Genomic DNA, 19068 nt, shown 5'->3' with positions numbered 1-19068 from the left:
CAGAATTTTGGGTAGTGATGGAGAAAGCCATGCCATTCTCTACTGAGCTGCGATGTGAAATGGAAGGCATGAGATAGAAAAGCTGTAAATTGGTTGAAGGCTAGAAGGATGCTCGGTGATTTATTCTCTGAGATGCTAATGTGAATCGCTTTAAGATTAAAGGTTATTTTCTTTCATGGCTTATAATGAAGCAAGCTTAAAATCACCTCTGATTTACCCTAGAGAACAGGTTTAGTTTATATGGTGTTGAGAAATTTTAAAAGCTTCAGTTAGAGCTTTTAAGAGCTTTTAAATGAAAAGGTTTTGCTGCTAATTGTGGAAACATAATCACCTTAAAAAAAAAATAAATGACTTATGACAAATGTCCATGTAAATACAGGCATACCTTGGAGATATTGCGGGTTAGGGTTTCACACCACTGAAATAAAGTGAATATTGCAATAAAGCAAGTCATACAAATTTTGATTTCCCAGTGTAAGTAATGTTTAAACTGTAATGCGGCCTATTAAGTGTGCAACAGCATTATGTCTAAAGAACAATGTACATACCCTAATTGAAAATACTTTATAGCTCAAGGATATATTGTACCACGGCCAATATTTTATAATAACCATAACCTTTAAAAATGAAAAATCAGTGTATTGTTTACCTGTAACATATGTAATATTGTACATTAATTATACTTGAATAAAAATACTTTAATAGTAAAAAATGCTAACTATCATATGAACTTTCAGAGAGTCTTAATCTTTTTGCAACCGTAACATCAAAGATCACGGATCACAAGGAATTCCCTGGTGGTCCAGTGGGCTGGGGTTTGATCTGGTCAGGGAACTAAGATCCTGCAAGCCACGTAGCAGGGCGAGGAAAAAAAATCACAGATCACCATAACAAATATAATCAAAATCAACAAATTTGCAATATTGTGAGAATTACCAAAATGTGGCAGAAAAACATGTAGTGAGTAAATCCTGTTGGAAAAATGGAGCCAACAGACTTGCTTGGCACAGAGTTGCCATAAACTTTCAATTTGTAAAAAAAAAAAAAAAAGCAGTATCTTCAAAGTGCAATAAAGTGAAGCACAATAAAAGGAGGTATGCCTGTAACAATTTTCAATAGAGGCAACATTAAAATTTTATATTTCTAGGGTGATATTTTATAACTATAATATGCTCTTATTTATCTAATTACTCTAGATTTTTTTTTTTTTTTTGCAGGCCTTTTTTTAAAGAGGAGGCGATAGTGACATAGAATTTGCAAAACTGTGACTATCCATCACTGGTTAGAGAACTAGAAGAACAAGTGTCTATTACTTCCTCTCAATCTAATGGCTATTTAATTTATTTATTAAGTACTCAATCTGCTAGAGTACTATATTGGGAAAACAAAGACATAGTTTTGAAGTGAAAAAATAACAATAAGTTATTTACAAGCACAATGCTTAGTTGCCTAAATAACTCCATAAGAATAATAAATCTTAAGGTTGAGACCAACCTAGACAGCATATTAAAAAGCAGACATTATTTTGCCAACAAAGGTCCATATAGTCAAAGCTATGGTTTTTCCAGTAGTTATGTATGGATGAGAAAGTTGGACCATAAAGAAGGCTGAGTGCTAAAGAATTGATGCTTTTGAACTGTGGTGTTGGAGAAGACTCTTTAGAGTCCCTTGCACTGCAAGGAGATCAAACCAGTTAAAACTAAACGAAATCAGTCTTGAAAGTTCATTGAAGGACTGATGCTGAAGCTGAAGCTCCAATACTTTGGCCACCTGGTGTGAAGAACTGACTCATTGGAAAAGACCCTGGTGCTGGGCAAGATTGAAGGCAGGAGGAGAATGGGGCGACAGAGGATGAGAGGGTTGGATGGCATCACCAACTTGATGATCATGAGTTTGAGAAAGCTCCAGGAATTGGTGATGGACAGGAAAGCCTGGTATGCTGCAGTCCGTGGGGTCACAAAGAGTCAGACACAACTGAGAGACTGAACTGACTGACTGAAGATTGAGACATAAACATGAACTAGTTGGTTGTGATGGATAGTGACTGGTTTACAGTCAAATAGAACTGAAGGTAAAAAAAGAAAGTGAGTGCACATTTCTTGTTTCATATCAAGATGTAGGTGTTAGATTTTTTTAAAAAGTACAGTGTATTCAGGCACATCAACAAAGAATATTCAGCTCCTAAAAAAAACTCTAAGCATAATATTAGATTTTATGGATCTTAGAAAAGATCCATTTAGAAACATTCTCATTTAATGATCAGATCAATAAAATATAGACATTTTGTGATTTCCCCAAAGGGACACACCTAGTTAATAATAGAGGAGAAATCAAAGCAGATTTTGGTTTTAGACTAAGGGTAGTTTGCTTCATGCCAAGCTCTTGTTCATGTAAAGGCTTTAAAACTCTTCCACAATTTTTCCATAAAATGGCCATGGCCAAAAATATTGGAGTATATCTTGAAAGATAAGAGAATGGATACCTCTTAAAAGTAGTTAAAAGAATCACGGTGCCACTGGAAGCAGTTCAAGGGAAATTGACAATATTGTTCACAAAGTTGAAAATGTGTCCCTACATTTTATAAGTAAGAACTCTGACAACATAGTAGGTAACCAAAACTTCCTGTTCTTTTCTTTCTTTATACATGCAGACAGCAACTTCTGGGGAACAGGGGAGAATTTAGAAAGCATGTTCTAGAACTTGACAGGAGCCCAGAATCTACTGCTTGAGTCTAATCCACTTGTGCTGAGGAACACTCATGCAAGCTGTTGACTGAACACACTGCCCAAGGGATGTTTCTCCAAGCAGTAAGCATGCTTTTCTTTGTGCTTTACCAGAAGAAGAAAAAGAATGAAAAATAGGCTAAGCTGAAGATAGATTCTGTAAAAACTATGTAATAAATGCTTTATTAGTTAAAAATGACAGTTGTAACAAAGGATCCATAGAAGTGTTGTAGATCTACCATAATTTGGTAATGCTAGTGAAATCATATAGAGGGAAAAAAATTCAAGGAAGTACAAAATGGAAAAACATTTAAAACAACTAATTTGACTTTCGAGCAGAGAAATGGATTGTGCATATGAACTAAGTGTAATCACTAATACAACCAATAACTTTATTTAATATTTACATTCCCAGACCTGGGTTGGACACATTGCGGGAGTCAAAATAACCATACAACAAGTTTTCTGTCAACAAGTAATTTACAATTTGGTAAGAGGCAAGACTAAAGTAAATCAGGGGATTTGGGAGAATAATTAAATGTTAAACTACTTGGTCCTGACTGCTAATATTTAAAAGGATTCAGAGGAGGAACTTGTCTGGGTGGCAAGTGAACTGTTGAAGAGGATTTAGAGATGAATGAAAGGAAAAGATGAACCAGGAAAAAAAGTAGCAATTTTTATAGATACGATAACTATGTTGTGGAGAAATAAAAAAATCTGTATAGAAAAGACAGGGTTATGGGGCTTAAACATCAGATAGAGATGCTTAGACTTGATAGAGTAGGCAAGGGGGTCACTGAGGGTTTTGAGTAGATTGGGGTCATCAAAATAGTGATAATTTAGGAAAATCAGAAGAGTAACCCTCTTGACTACCCTCTATGTGTTTTTACTTGATGGAAGAAAAAGAATTGAACAGTAGCAGTATTAAGAAGCAATGATAGAGGCCTCATGTGCCAGGCACGTTTCCAAATATTTAGCCATGTACTTCTCACAACAGCCCTATTTATGCTTTGAAGCAGATGCTATTATTGTCCTCATTTCACAGAGAACTAAATAACTTGCTCTAGCTCATGCACTTAGTAAGCAAGAGATCTGAACCCAGGCAGCTCCAACTCCAGAGCCACAGGGCTCTTAATGGTTTTGTTAAGTTCACTTTTCAAGAAAGGAGACGAAGATTTGCAAAACCAATATACGTTAAACCAGATAAAGCTAAATATATCTGGAGGAAGAAGGAAAATAAAAGGAAGGATTGAAAAACACTAGGAAATAAAGAGGGTAAACTGGGCCAGGGAGAAGAAGCTGGGTTCAAAAGATGAGGGAAAAGGTGTGCTTTGAGAGGTAGAGCCCTCTGAGAGCTGAGGCGGGTGGAAGGTGATATTTCCACACATTCCAGGTCTCAGCGGTGTCCCTGTCTGTGTCAGGATGGGGAGCAGTCACTTGCCTGCAAGGCTTCGTGGAGGTTGCCATTGTAGTCTATGATCTCGGTGGCTCCTGGATCTCCCTTTTGACCAGGTGGACCCTATGAAAAAATAAACCAAGAGAACATTAGGCTAGGATGGAGAAGGGACAGTGGCAGAAACAGAAATAGCAACACACACACTCTCTCTGACCATCAATTCTCGATTGAGGCCCAAATACATGTTAAAATAAATAAACCATGTTCAAAGTTTGTCCTTATTTCAAAGCAGGCAAACTACTTCCAACTTCCTGCCTGTGGTATGTTAAAGATATTAATTCAGATAAAAAAGAAAAAAGATTCAATATCAAAAACTGCTCCCTGAAAATTATTATTTGTAGGCTAATCTGATTTGACTGACAAAATCTTGCTGGCTTTATCCATATTTATTAAAGCAACCCCTGACATCTTTCTCCACATCCATACCACAAAGACTGCTTCCTCATTCTTTAAGAAGATAGAACATTCTTTAAGAAGATAGAACTACAGGAAATGCTTGCTTTTCCAACAGGAATAGAACTCCATTAAAATTGAATCAAACAGGGAATAAATATGCATGCATATATATATTTGAATATATATATATTCAAATATATATATATATGAGGGAACAAATATTTTTAAGATGTCTACCCTACTCAGTAGCTCTGCCACTGAATTTCCATTAGTTACGTCCTAATTCTCTGTGTTTTAAAAAGGTTCTGAAAATTTAGACTATTTCTTTCTTTACAATTGAGTTACTTGAAAAGTGGAAAGTTCTACTGTTAGACGGCTGTGGGTCTGCGACTGCTCATTTAGCAGAGGGAAAGCAGAGTTCTTCACTTCTTCTTGTGGAGCCTATCTTATGTGTCCAAATTTACAGACTCAGTGCTCCCAGTGACTACACTAAAAAATAGGAAGAAAGGGAGCGGTAGCAGGAATAATCACAGTGGTCTGCCTCCTGTGCTATTATTGGGTATGATTAATCCAAGTGCCTTGTAAAAAGCCACATAGACACATACTTCAAATCTAGGCTCGTTGGAGGCCAAAGCTGTAGACGAGACACACTCACCCTTGGTCCCAGGGCTCCAGAGTCCCCCTTGTCTCCACGATCGCCCTTTCCCCGGTAAAAAAAGAAAAAGAACCTAGTTAGTTAGTAGTGAGGCCAAGAGTCCCCAAATATCTCAAATCCAAGGATTTGATATCCAAGTATTTAATCCAAGGATTTAAATCCAAGGATTTACTATCATTCAGTGGCACCTTTAATATGAACTTTTGAAATGTAAAATAGCAACTTGAAATACAATAACTCCTAACATGGCAAACGCTTCTCTAAGATGCCCCTTGAAGTGAATTAAATTTCCCCCTTCAGATGACAGAGTATCTTGAAATGACAACACATACAGTAACTTGTTTATTAGGGATCTTCAAAGGCAAAGCAAGTGGCTTCTATGACACCCAAAGTTAGGCTTTTATCTCTCAGATTGAGCCATGTTCTTGCCTTTATATGAAGAGATTTGGTGCAAGGGGGAAAGGAGCCAACCAATTAATAGGTTGTCTGTTCTCTAAGAAGAAAAAGTGTAGACAATCAGGACAAGGAAGGAAGAGAGATCAACGGGGAGCTCAGTGTTGGGAGATTTAGGAGGGAAAGGTCCCCAGCTGGGTCTCCCTCTGATGATAAGGATCTAAGGAAAACTTTTCTACTTAGGAAGTGCTCAAAAGGACAGCAGCCTGTTAGACCAGGGTGGCCAGGTTGAAGGTCAAGAGCTGGGCAAACCTGGCTCTCTCTCTTTTTTCCAGTGTAAAGTCAAGTCTTTAAATGTCCATTTATAGTGTTTTTGCCACCTCACCCCCCTCCCTGGACAGACACTAGGAATCACCTACGCCTCAAACTCCAAAATATATCACTAAGAATACTTCAGAAAGTCTCGGAAATCTCAACAGAAAATTTGGAGGAGAGATTTGAACCTGTGTAGAACTAAGAGTTCTTTCAAATAGCCTAAAATTTATAGAGCCCTTTTCCTAAACAGAATTCAAAGCATTTTTCTGTATCTTTCTCCATATCCTTATAAACTGGATAAGGACCAGTGAAGATAAGCAGTAAAAAGGATTATGATTTTTTCTATCCACAGTATGCTAGTAACATGGACCATAATAATTAAATTTGCTTGAATGCAGAATTACTAATATCTGTTTTCTGTTTTCCCCATTTCCCATGCTAGTCATTAATAGAATCTCAAATAACATGATTCTGCTAATAGTATACAGATTATTGCAGGTTCTATAAGAACATGATAAAGGAGAGAATTTCCATTGGTGGTGAAGTTTTAATGCAATGGAGGGAGTCAACTGACTTAAAAGCAAACTGTAGTTGAACATTTATCACAAAGACAGCCAGGAAATAAAAAAATATTATATTGCACATAATGTAAACTAAGTACTTAATTTTTTCCAAATAAGCTATATTTATGAAACAGGAAGTACATTTTCTCTTAAAGAATGGTCTGAAGCACAAGAACACAAAAACAAGATGAAACAAACCAGGATATCATCATAAGGGTGAAATTACTGCAATGTCAGTGTGTGAAAGAGTCTAATCCAAAACATGACTTTCCTGTGGAAAAGGTGAGAAGCACAGCTCTTGATGGCCTCATGTTATGTTAAAATGGTTAACCGGGTACTGACCTTTGACCCTTTCGGGCCTCTAGTTCCTGATTCACCTTGTTTCCCCTATTATAGAAGAATATAAAGATGGAAAAGAGAAAATAATAGAGGGAGACAACAATAGGAAAAAGAAATTAGCAGTGACTCAGAATAATGAAGAAAAATGGAAACACTTTATTTTAACTGCTTTAATAGATGGCTGTCTATAATGTAAACTGTTACAACACTGAACATAAGCATTATCAGCACATCATTAGTTCACTCCCTGGGCTCTTCACCAACCTTCACGTCATTATAATTCTAAAGTCTGACCACCCATTGGTGGATGGGAAGAGTTCTGCAGATAATTCTCAGTAGTCTCAAAAGTGTTTGCTTATAAATTTCATCAAAGAGGAAGTCATTTCCCATGTCTCTAGGATGGGTTATTAAAATAAAGTGTTACCATATCAGTTTGCAGGAAGCTTAGAGGAATAAAGTGAACAGTCAAATAAATCCTGTTCTCATATTTTCAAGGTGTTACTTACCATCAAGTTACCATGGAAACTAATGGTCTGGGTCCACATTTTCCTCAGTAGGTTTTTGTTTGCTTGTTTATTTTTGTTTTATATATATATTTTTAAATGCAGGGATTTTTTTTGTTTTTGGCCAGGCCGCTCAGCTTGTGAGATCTTAGTTCCCTGATTAGGGGTTGAACCTGTGCCCTCTGCAGTGAAAGTGCAGAGTCCTAATCACCAGACTCAGTAGGTTTTAATATGCCTTGAGTGGTAATGTGTTAGTGTGACAGTCCCTCCCCATTGACATTTTGATGTGTTATTAAATTTGTTGACTGAATAGAACGGAGTAAACTGGAAAAGTTGAATTGTAAAACCCCTTTTAGAAAATAACAAATTGGTATGCATTTCAATGAATTATTTGTGATTTTGGGCTGTTTTAATACCCCTTGAATAATTTTATTTTAGTTGCATGTTCTAAAAGTAAGTGGTATACATTTCCAAACTGAGAATGTTGTTTTCCAGTGTGAGAATAACTGACCTTTGGTCCAGGGGCTCCGGGCTCCCCTCGATCCCCTCGTCCAGGAGGCCCTGCCTCCCCACGTTCACCCTGTCACAAATCACAAAATAAGTAAATGGTGACCCATCTTCCCCCAACCGGTCCCTGTAGATTAATGAGTGAAGTGAATAAAACCAAAGAAAGTAGAAAGTGACTATTTATTTACTACATACTCAGCATTGTATTAACTTCAACATGGATTATCTCATTTAATAATCGAAACAACTATACAGTGTTTGCATTTTCATCCCCATTTTTATAGACGAGGAAATGGTTTGGTAAATGCCTGTCAGACACCTACGTTGGTAAATAGAAAGACCTTTAAAGGGAATTGATAAGGGCCATCATTAAGCCTCACCACAGGCACTGGCATAGTCTTCACTCTGCAGTGACTTTTTAAGATCTACTAGGAAGAAGCATGGCAAAATGACTAAGCACCAGGTTTTGTAATTTGACATTCTCTACTTTAATCTTGGCTCTATTACTTACCAGGTCTGTGTTTTGGGGAAAATTAGTTAAGTTCTGAAAGCTTCAGTTTCCTCTATAAAATGGAGAAAATTATAGTACTGGTTTCATAATTTAAAATAAAAAGTCCTCGTCACGGTATAAGACATGCAGGTATTACAGTTTTTGCTATATTTATAGATCTGGGAACGATGATCGTGGTCACTGCCCTCCGAGGGCCAGTGCTCTAGTAAGATAAGATCCACATGAACAAAATAGTTTAGGGTTAAGGAATAATGTAAAGTCGTATGTGAGAGAAGAAGAAACTCCACAGGGTTTTCAACAGTCTGGACTGACTTTTTGCTGAGACCTGGGTCAAGTCCTGAAGGATGCTGCTGCTGCTGCTGCTAAGTCGCTTCAGTCGTCTCCGACTCTGTGCGACCCCATAGACGGCAGCCCACCAGTCTCCCCCGTCCCTGGGATTCTCCAGGCAAGAACCCTGGAGTGGGTGAAACCCAGCTGCTGCTGCTGCTGCTGCTGCTGCTAAGTCGCTTCAGTCGTGTACGACTCTGTGCGACCCCATAGACAGCAGCCCACCAGGCTCCCCTGTCCCTGGGATTCTCCAGGCAAGAATACTGGAGTGGGTTGCCATTTCCTTCTCCAGTGCATGAAAGTGAAAAGTGAAAGTGAAGTCGCTCAGTCGTGTCCGACTCTGAGCGACCCCATAGACTGCAGCCTACCAGGCTCTTCCGTCCATGGGATTTTCCAGGCAAGAGTATTGGAGTGGGGTGCCATTGCCTTCTCCGCAGGAAGGATGGGTAGGGTGTATTTTACAATTATTATTGCTTATGACTGTGCTTTTGATGAGTGCACACAACACTTTACATGCATTATCCTATTGAGTTCTCAAGACAAATGAGAAAGGTGTTAGTATCCATAGTCTACAGATGAGGAAACTGAAGCTCAGAAAGGTTAAGTAATTTTCCCAAAGCCTTTAACATGGGAGAGCTGTAGTTTAGAATGGATTGTACTCAATCTTCAATTTTTGCATAGATGTTTTGGTATGTAAATATTTTGCACATCTCTGGTCATTTTCTCAGAATAAATTCCTAGTGGGGAAATGTCTGTGTCAAAAATAAAAACACTTTAAAATCTTGCCAAATCACCCTCTAGGAAGATGGTTCTGTTTTTCCCTGAACACAGAATTGAGAGTTCAGCTTCCTGTGTGATGGGTAGAATTTGAATAATCAAACAAGTTTTGACTTCTGGTGATGGCATGTTAATGGATGAAGGAGGCACCCTCCTCACTAAAGGATAGATTCATCTTGGAAAGGGAAAGAAAGTAGGGTTGGATTTGTTATGGGTGATGGAGAGTTTTGAATTCCAAGATCTTTATCTGTATCATGCCCACTTTGGGAAGACTCTGTGGTTTTGCAGGGGAGGTGGGATAGATTAGGGCCAGGATTATGGAAGACTGAGTAAATTTCTCAGTATGAATCAAAAGGGAGTAGAAGAATGGAGAGGCTGGAACTTGACTGGAGGCAGGAGATGGAAAAAATGCTCCAGAAGGGATTTTCCAGGGATTAGAAACTGAAGTGCTTCTACTGGTATATGGAATTTACATTTATAAATGTTTGGTTATTTGCTTAATATTTTACAGATGAATTCTAAAATGGTAACTATAATCTTATTTTAGGGAAAAGCAAAAATCTTAGAAAATCATTTCTCTATAGCATATATATATCATAGGTGTGAAGTCTCTATATATTTACCTAGAATCACTTATTAACATAATATCCCTAATTAATTGCTTATTATTCTCTGGAATTACATTTTTTTTTCCTTCCATCCCTTTCTCACACATATTACAGTGTAAGCTTCAGTAGAAACTGTTTTTGTTGCATTTAATCTCCATTCTCAATAGAAAAATGTCTGGGAAAAAATGTGTTGAATTAATGAATAAACAATATTATTCAAAGTTTTCTAAATTATTCATGATAAAGTCCTATTTCTTTAGACTGATGTAGATTTCTTGCAGGCACTGATACAGATGCTGAGAATACAGCAGCACATAAAACAGGTTTTTAGATACCATTATAGATCTTCATTATGCTCTCTCTTCATTGTGTTGGGGATAAAATATGCAGTGTTAGTTTTTTTAAAATCTGAATTTATTGGTACAAATCCTGTCTACACAACTGGAAAAAGACTAGTATTTGGCTGAAAGCGATTTTTAAATAATCATGATTTTTCCATTATGATACCAATTTCATGTTAGGCAGTTTAGCCAAAAATTAACTTCAAAATATTCTTAAATGAATTTCTTATTCACATCCTTTCTGTGGAACTACAAAGCAGTTACAGTACAGTTTTTACTTTTCTTGGGAGTGCAAAGTAATATTTGTTATAAAAGTATGGGATCTGTAAAGTCAGCCCAGGTTCTTCATGGACAGTAATTAATGTTGATTTTATAGCTCTACATCTGGAATTTTTTGACTATAGAACAGTTTAAAATAAATGAACAAAAGAAAAGATATTTAGGGATGAACTCTACTCTCCAGGGGTCTGTCTGTGTTTCTTCTATTTTTCCTTGTTTCGCAAACAAGATGCCACAAACAGAAATCACATTCATGCCTGGTCCTCGCTGGCACTGAGCAGGTTTCCCGCTTCTCTGCACTTATCCACAAAGCCACCTCTTTCTCTGCCTGACTCTGAGGCTGCAAGCCATACAACTGTTCTGATGTGGACACAGGATGCCTGTTATCCTCCTGATCTAGCTCACTTGATTCTAGAAAGTGCACTTTGTGTATAAATCTGTTTAGGCTAAAGCAGGCATTCCTCATATTTTGTTAATAAGCTTGTCAGCTCATTATGTGAAAAAGAACTTGCTGAGAAAAGAGCAATTTTGCGTAAATTCGACCGAGCTTCAGTCCCCCTTAGGCCATGCGTAGCTTCCATTTACTAGGATTAGAGTTATTTTCTCTTGACCAGTGGAAATGAGGACTCCTCTGTCAGAACAGACCAGGAACATATTTCTCGAGCTCTTGGAAGTCATCCTGGCTTATTTCTGGTGAAGGAAATACACATTGAGGCAAAGACTGCTACGGTTTAAAAATAAAAGAATGTAGTTTGATCTAATTTTGCTCTTTCTTTGATTCATGAGTCTGTCATGAATAAAGTTCCATCCTCAGAACGGCACCTTTTTATGTCTTTCCGGGTAGATAAAAAGGGAACCATGGCTCTGACTGTATCCACAGCAACATAACTTTTTATATGGCAGCATATAGATTTTGCTTTCAGGGCCCTCTCTCGGGTTGCCAAGTGGAAGATCATGAGATGGTTTTCATTACAGGATTTTTCTGCAGACGTTTTTCAGGATGGATCCTTTCAGGATGAAGCACTAGGAATCTATATGACATCAGTACTTGCCTTTGCAATCTAGGGAGTGATGGGGGAATAGTAATCATGTTTGATTTACAAGTATGTCTTCAAATGGGTAACGAGGAGCTGGAGTTAATGAGTTCTACCTCTCCTTCTCAGAATTGCCTCACTTTTCCATATGGCCAGAAGACTAACAGCATCACATCAATTTAGGTGCAACTGGGGGACAACTGGAACAACAAATGTATCCCACCATCCTGTTGCTTTGCCTAAGGCTTTCTGGAATTAACTTCCTATTACTCTAATTACAATAATATGCTATTACTATGAGAAGTGTTGGGAATGGGTGCTAAGCTGATTTAGTTCTCTATTAGGCAAGACTATCTGGTCACCTGAGTAACAAAATGGACTAAAAATATGCCACAAAAATTTTTCAGAAAGAAAGGAAGGGGAAAACACTCCACTTACCTTTGTTCCTGGTAACCCTGGTAAGCCTGGTTCTCCCTGAGGACCAATGAAACCTGGTTCTCCCTTTAAAAAAAATGGACAGATGAGATCACCACATGTTTGACAGTAAATATGTGAACTATTGTCTGTCCCCGGTGGGTCAGCTGATAAAGAATCTGTCTACAATGTGGGAGACCTGGGTTCAGTCCCTGGGTTCTATCCTTGGGTTGGGAAGATCCCCTGGAGAAAGGAACGGCTACCCACTCCACTATTCTGGCCTGGAGAATCTGCATAGTCCATGGGGTCGCAAAGACTGAGTGACTTTCACTTTCCACTTCACTGGGATTTTACTTCTTTGATTGTATACAGCTTTTGCTGAGATCCAGATACTAACTATAAAATTAATTAGAATTGGTTTTGACCAGTGACAACACTTTGAGCAAAACTTTGGAGAAGCTCTGAAAAGTAAAAGTGACAAAGAGACCAGATAAATGTCTTTACAATTTTCTTTCTCATCTATTGTCTCGTGCTTCTTATCATTTACCAAATCAGGTCCATTATGTTGGGGTGGATGTGGTAGGCAGCCTGTAAGATGGGCCTCAATGATACCACTTGCTGGTATTCAATTCCCTTGCAAAACCCCTCTGCTTGAGTGTGCACAGGATTTACTGACTCATAGCTAATGAGCAGAATATGAAAGAAGTAATAGGATATCATTTCTGAGACTAAGTTATTAAAAGACTGTAGCTTCCATCTTGAGGGCTCTTTCTTGTCCTCTCTCAATTGAGTCAATTTACTTCGGAGAAAACAAGCTGCCATGCTGTGAGTAGCCCTACGACAGGTCCCCAAGGTGAGGACCAAGGTTGGCCAATGGCCATATGTGTGAACTTGGGAGCAGGTGCTCCATCCCATTAGAGTCTTCAGATGAGATCACAGCCCTGGCTGACAGCTGGATTGCATCCTCCTGGGAGACACTGAGCTAGAGGTACCCAGCTGAGCTACACTCAGATGCTTATTCCTCCCAAAATGTGAGTTGACTGTAGTTATAAGTCACTGCAGTTTGGGATGCTTATATGGTAGGCAGCAATGCATGAGTGATTCAGTGGGTGTGGCTAGGGAAGAGATTCAAGAATGTTCAGCATAAAAAGCAAAAAAATCTCTCCTTGCCATACCTCCAAAATCTCTTCTCTATTACCTGGAGGAAACCCAGTTGTAGTATAATCGAAAAATATATTTGGTCTTGTTCCTAGTTTCTAAAATCTTTGGAATTTCCTGAGTAGTAAGAGTAATAGTCCCTTGGACTGCAAGGAGATCAAATCAGTCAATCCTAAAGGAAATCAGTCCTGAATATCTATTGGAAGAACTGATGCTGAAGCTGAAGCTCCAATACTTTGGCCACCTGATGAGAAGAACCGACTCATTGGAAAAGACCCTGATGCTGGGAAAGATTGAGGGCAGGAGGAGAAGGCGGACAGAGAATGAGATGGTTGGATGGCATCACCAACTTGATGGACATGAGTTTGAGCAAGCTCCGGGAGATGGTGATGGACAGGGAAGCCTGGCATGCAGCAGTCCATGGGGTCGAAAAGAGTCGGACACGACTGAGTGACTGAACTGAACTGAAGAGTAAATAGGAGCGTCTTTTGTTACTCGCAACAAGCTTCTTTTAAAAATACCTGTTGCTAATGGGGTGACTGTGGTGGGCCTCTAGAGAGCTTCAGGATCAGGCTGTGATAAGAAGGTTGGAACTCTCAACATTTCCCGTCCTCTTACCATCTCTCCAGAGGGGAGAGGGCTGGCGACTGAGTTAACTCAGCAGTGGGCAAAGCTTTAATCAATCATGCCAACATAACACAGCCTCCGTAAGATGACCTAGGCAATGGGGACTGGAGAGCCTCTGAGCTGATGAACATCTCCATGTGCTAGCAGGATGGCACCCCAACTCCACAGGGTCACAGGCTTCTGCACTCAGGACCCTTCTGACTTCACCCTCTGTATCTCTTCATTTGGCTAGTGTTCACTTTCACCTTTTGCACTACACTGTAATGGTAAATATGCATTTCCCTGAGTTCTGTAAGTTATTGTAGCGAATTATCGAGCTTGGATAGGGGTGGGAGTGAGTGGCTGTGAGCACCCTGGAATTTGTAACCAAGTCAGATGGAAGTGCAGGTAAGGAGGGGTGGTACTTGGACTGGGGTCTGAAGTGAGGGCCGTCTTGTGGGACTGAACCCATAAACCTGTGGAATCTGAAGCTAACTCTGAGCAGTGAGTGTCATAATAGGACATGAGTTGGTGTCAGAGAATCAGAGTTGGAGAACCAGTGTTGGAAAAACACCATATATTTGGCACCAGTGAACACCTGAGACCAGTGTTCACATATAAACTGTAAAATTTTATTTTCTTCTTAACTACATGAGCTCAAATGTAAAATTCTAACTTCTTGAAATCTGTGATGATGTTTTCAAGCAAAACAAAACAAAAACATAATGACTCTGTTCCCATATTTCCTGGGATTTGTTTGCTTATTTGTTTTTCCCCATTGGATTATTTCTGCTAATGTTGTTTGATAAATTTGATTTTCTTTTAAAGTACCTATATTTCAACATTTGTTTTTTTTAGCACTGAGCAGAAAGATGCAGAGAAGATGTTTTATATGAAATGTTAGAATGCCATCAAATATTTTTGAAATACTGAGTTTTTAAAAAATATATGCCATATAAAACCTTGGTATTGGGTAGGGAACAAAAAGATCACATTGATGAATAACTCAAATGGATTTATTTCTAGCTCTGATGCTCAGGGTACTGGTTTAAGAAAAAAAAATGTAGGGGAACTAATGCTCTAGGTTTATTGTTTGTGAAATTTCTATCACTGTATTCTACTTGTCTCCATACCCTTACACATAGTGGAGAGGAAAAGCTGAACAAATAGTCTTGGATGGATCTCGTAATAGCCTAAAATGAGAATCAACTATATTCAGAAAAATCAATGACCACCATTCTACTTCTTGTAAAAAAAGTTTAACTTATTTGAAACAACAGCAAAAAAAGTTAAGAAACATTTATTTACATGTAAGATATTTCTCTCAATAAAATGATATATACAAGCATAAAAATTTTCCCTCTCCACCCTCAAGAAAAAAGGCTGTATTAAAGTCATGTATATTATTAGTAACCACTTTCTGTCATGAAAATATTATGAAAATATAATGCAACCACATTATATCATGAAAATATAATGCAACCACATTATATCATGAAAATATAATGCAAGTTAACAGGTATAAAGTTTAAAGGTAAACAAGATTCATATATCTTCAAGTGGAAATAAAGATTTCACTGCTAGCAAAGCAAATGGAAGCACCATTAAAGCATACTAATAAAAGACAAGAAAAAAGAGTAAATGCTGCAAAAATGTTTTTCTTATTCAGGCAAGGGTTTAGTTCATAAAAAGACAAAGCATGCAATTTCATAATTCACAAATAAATAAGGCTTTGTGATCTCAATGGCTGAAGTGTTTTTTTTTTTTTTTCCTTTTTAAAAACAGAATCTATTTAAGTTCTCCTGAGTAAAATGGATAGAAATTTCCTTCAAGCAGAATGTTCAGGGTAAAAATTTTTATTTCAAGATATAAAATTAGCAAAGGACTGGACTCTTAACAACTTTAGCACTATTAATACTGACTAGTATTAAAGACTTTGAGTATGATTAGTTATACTTTTTCCTGCCACTCTAAGAAAGCATCTGCCATCTCAATACATTCATTTCTTCCTTCAATTTACTCAAGGGAAACAATACTTAACTTTAGGACCACAGTTTTATGATTATTTAACTCCAGAGCTCTCAGTTTCTTTAGAGACATTGTGTCCATCTAGTCTATGTCTTGGCAGGATGGGGAGGAAATAATCATTGGTCCCTTTCCTGTCTCAGGCTTGAAAGAATTATTGAAGTAAATAAGGCATAAATATGTCTACTCATGGTCTTAAGCTGGTTGGGCTGCTTCTTACTTTCCTAGGCTTATACCAGAGGTCTCAGAGTGCCTATTCACTTACCCTTATTATTGTACAGAGTTGGAAAGTTTCATCGACATGGTTTCAGATTTCACATTGTACCTAACCTTTAAGTTGAAGCTACCACTTGTAGAGTTTGGGGTAGTATTAAGAAAGAATATCCACACTTTTATAGAAAGGCTATGAAAATCATCTTCCTTTGTCCAATTACATATCTATATGAGGCTGGTTTTCCTTCTTGTGCTTCAACCAAGACAAATTGCAACAGAAATAAAACCGAAGCAGGTAAGAGAATCAAGCTACCTTTAAGTCAGATGTTGAAGAGGTTTGAAAAAAAAAACAACATAAAACGATAATAATGTTGCTATTCCTGTTAATTTTTTGTTTGTTTTGTAAAACTCAGCTATATTTCATAAAATGTTATTTAATTAACATATAATGACCTGTTTAAATTTCTCTATTTTAATTTCTAATACAGACACATCAATATGTATAAACAAATAAAAACTCTTTAAATCTTAATTTTTGGGTGTGTAAAAGGGTTTTGAAGTTAAATCTTTGAGAACTGTTGGTACAAACATACAGAATTGAGTTAAAGCCTGACTTTGCAAGCTAGAATCCTGAGGTGCCAAATAATGTATGATTCTGGTGTCATTTGGGGGTGGCTTAGTCAAGATTTATTAGATAATGTGAACAAAGCAATCAGCACCAACTCTAGAACAAAGTAAGTGAATGATAAATGTTATTGTTGCTCTTATCTTATAGGCTCAAAAATGCCAGCTACCAATATTATTATTAGTAGTAGTAGTATTAATATTAGTAGTACTATTACAATATCTCAATAGCTAGTTGGTAATACACATGGTGACTTCTTGACTCTTTTTTTTTTTTTTTTACTTCTTGATTCTTTACAACCTGTATGGGGTTATATTCAGTACCTCTTCAATTACTTTCAAGAAGTAACCCTAAATTTTCTCATGTGACTATGTAATCATTTTATGAGTCAATATCCATCTGCCAGAACATTTAGGATTGAAAAGCCAACCACGTGTAAGGTAGACAAATGACAGGTTTACTAAGAATGAATTTTATTCCTGTAAGAAAAAAAAAGGAGAAAATGGTCATATCTGTTAAATTTCCCTAAATAATGTAATCCTTAAAAAAAATCTTGCCTCTTTGCAAGGATTGATATAGAGTTTAAAGGTCCTAGAATCTCCTAAAATGTCTAGCAGAAAGGTTATGACAACCTATGGTTCTCTAAATACTTTGATGTGATTAAAAAAATAAGCAACTGGTTATTCTACTCTAGCCATAATTCTAGTTATCCAGGATAAAGGAAGGAGACTGAGTCAAAGGAAGGTAGGGGAAAGCAGCTAAAATATGACTCAAACACAAAATGCTTTTGCAAAATCATCTTTGAAGTAAATTAGACTACACAAAAATGAGTTTTCGTAAATTTTCAGGGCAATATGCGGGAGAAGTAACTATTTCTATGGAACTGTATGATGATTCACAGAGCTGTTTTTACATACCTAATCTCATATAATCAACAGGAAATAGGATATTGCTAAATTAGAAGTTATCCACACAGATTGCCTGAATAGACAAAGTGTGGGAGAGATGCAATAGAGGAAATTGGCACCATAATGGAATTACGCTCCTATCATACTTTTAATTAAGAAACAATTAAATCCAGAGTTTTTTCCCCTTTACTTTTCTACAAGGCAATTACCTGAACTAGAAAACCCAATTATAATTTCAGTGGGCCACTGCTGGAATAACATGAGAACATGAGGCAGTGATCCTTTGCAAAGGGCAGATGTTGGCTGTCATTATTTATACAGGGAAACAGCAAGTAAAATAGCTCTACCATTCAAGTGAAAACAATAAAATGTGACCTTTTCTGAAACAATATTAATCTTTTCAGTTTATGATGTGCTAGTGCTTTTTTTAAACAAATGACAACCAAAAAATGTCTAAGAAAATGCGGGAAAGTCAGAGGCATCAAACGTTGGTTTGTTATGAACACCAGGACATCAATGAATAGTATAGGAATAAATTAAGAGCATAATTACTTCAGAGCCACTTTAATCTGCTTTACTCATATATATATGTATATACACATACATATACAGTGCTTCCCTGGTGGCTCAGGCAGTAAAGCATCTGTCTACAATGTGGGAGACCTGGGTTCGATCCCTGGGTCTGGAAGATCCCCTGGAGAAGGAAATGGCAATCCACTCCAGTACTACTGCCTGGAAAATCCCATGGACAGAGGAGCCTGGTAGGCTACAGTCCATGGGGTCACAAAGAGTCAGACACGACTGAGCGACTTCACTTTCACTTTCTTTCACACACATATATATCTCAAAATGAAATTTTCCTTCATTCTCTCTACCTATTTACTCACTATCTCAAATGTGATAACATTTGAGGTTTTTACTTTTGTTATTATTGAGAATAAGATTACAAAGTAAAACAGAGTTCCGTTCATATTGGAGTTGTTGATCTCATTGGAAGTGAATCAAAAGAGTGAAGGCAACCAACTAGCAGGGAGAAAGATGGAGGAAGAGAAGAGGGGAAGAATGGAGAGGAACAAGCATCCTAAAATGTTCTATTCCTCTACCATGATCTTAACGATTAAACCCAGGATAATCCACTGTTTTTCTTATTGTTTTGTCTTCACTGGTTCTGGCAATATCCCATGAGATCTACCCTCTTGGCAAACAGAAAAATATAAACAATGTAATGGCTAACTCTTAAAATAAATACAAAGCTGTGATTTAACCAAAGCCTGGAAATTAAAAAAAAAAAATACAACACTATTTATCAGAACCCTTAATACAATCCAACCTTTTAATTGCTAAAACATAAGTAATGGCTGGTCACCAAATTCTGCTACCCAAACCACATGC

At 37.4% G+C, this 19068-nt stretch overlaps 1 protein-coding gene across 1 annotated transcript in view; it reads right to left on the bottom strand.

Annotated features, from left to right (window-relative positions):
- COL25A1 (collagen type XXV alpha 1 chain) overlaps positions 1–19068 on the bottom strand; it is a 509464-nt gene that overhangs the window by 47175 nt on the left and 443221 nt on the right. The window contains exons 19-23 of the mRNA XM_061419417.1: positions 12166–12228; positions 7855–7923; positions 6844–6888; positions 5231–5275; positions 4165–4242 (exon numbers count right to left, since the gene is read on the bottom strand). Of these exons, the coding sequence (XP_061275401.1) occupies positions 4165–4242; positions 5231–5275; positions 6844–6888; positions 7855–7923; positions 12166–12228 (300 nt within the window). The remainder of the gene's footprint in view (positions 1–4164; positions 4243–5230; positions 5276–6843; positions 6889–7854; positions 7924–12165; positions 12229–19068) is intronic.

The sequence above is a fragment of the Bos javanicus genome, chromosome 6 (assembly GCF_032452875.1).
Source record: "Bos javanicus breed banteng chromosome 6, ARS-OSU_banteng_1.0, whole genome shotgun sequence".
Lineage (NCBI taxonomy): Eukaryota > Metazoa > Chordata > Mammalia > Artiodactyla > Bovidae > Bos > Bos javanicus.
The sequence above is the reverse complement of the archived record's forward strand: the minus strand, read 5'-3'. Positions and strand labels throughout refer to the sequence as shown.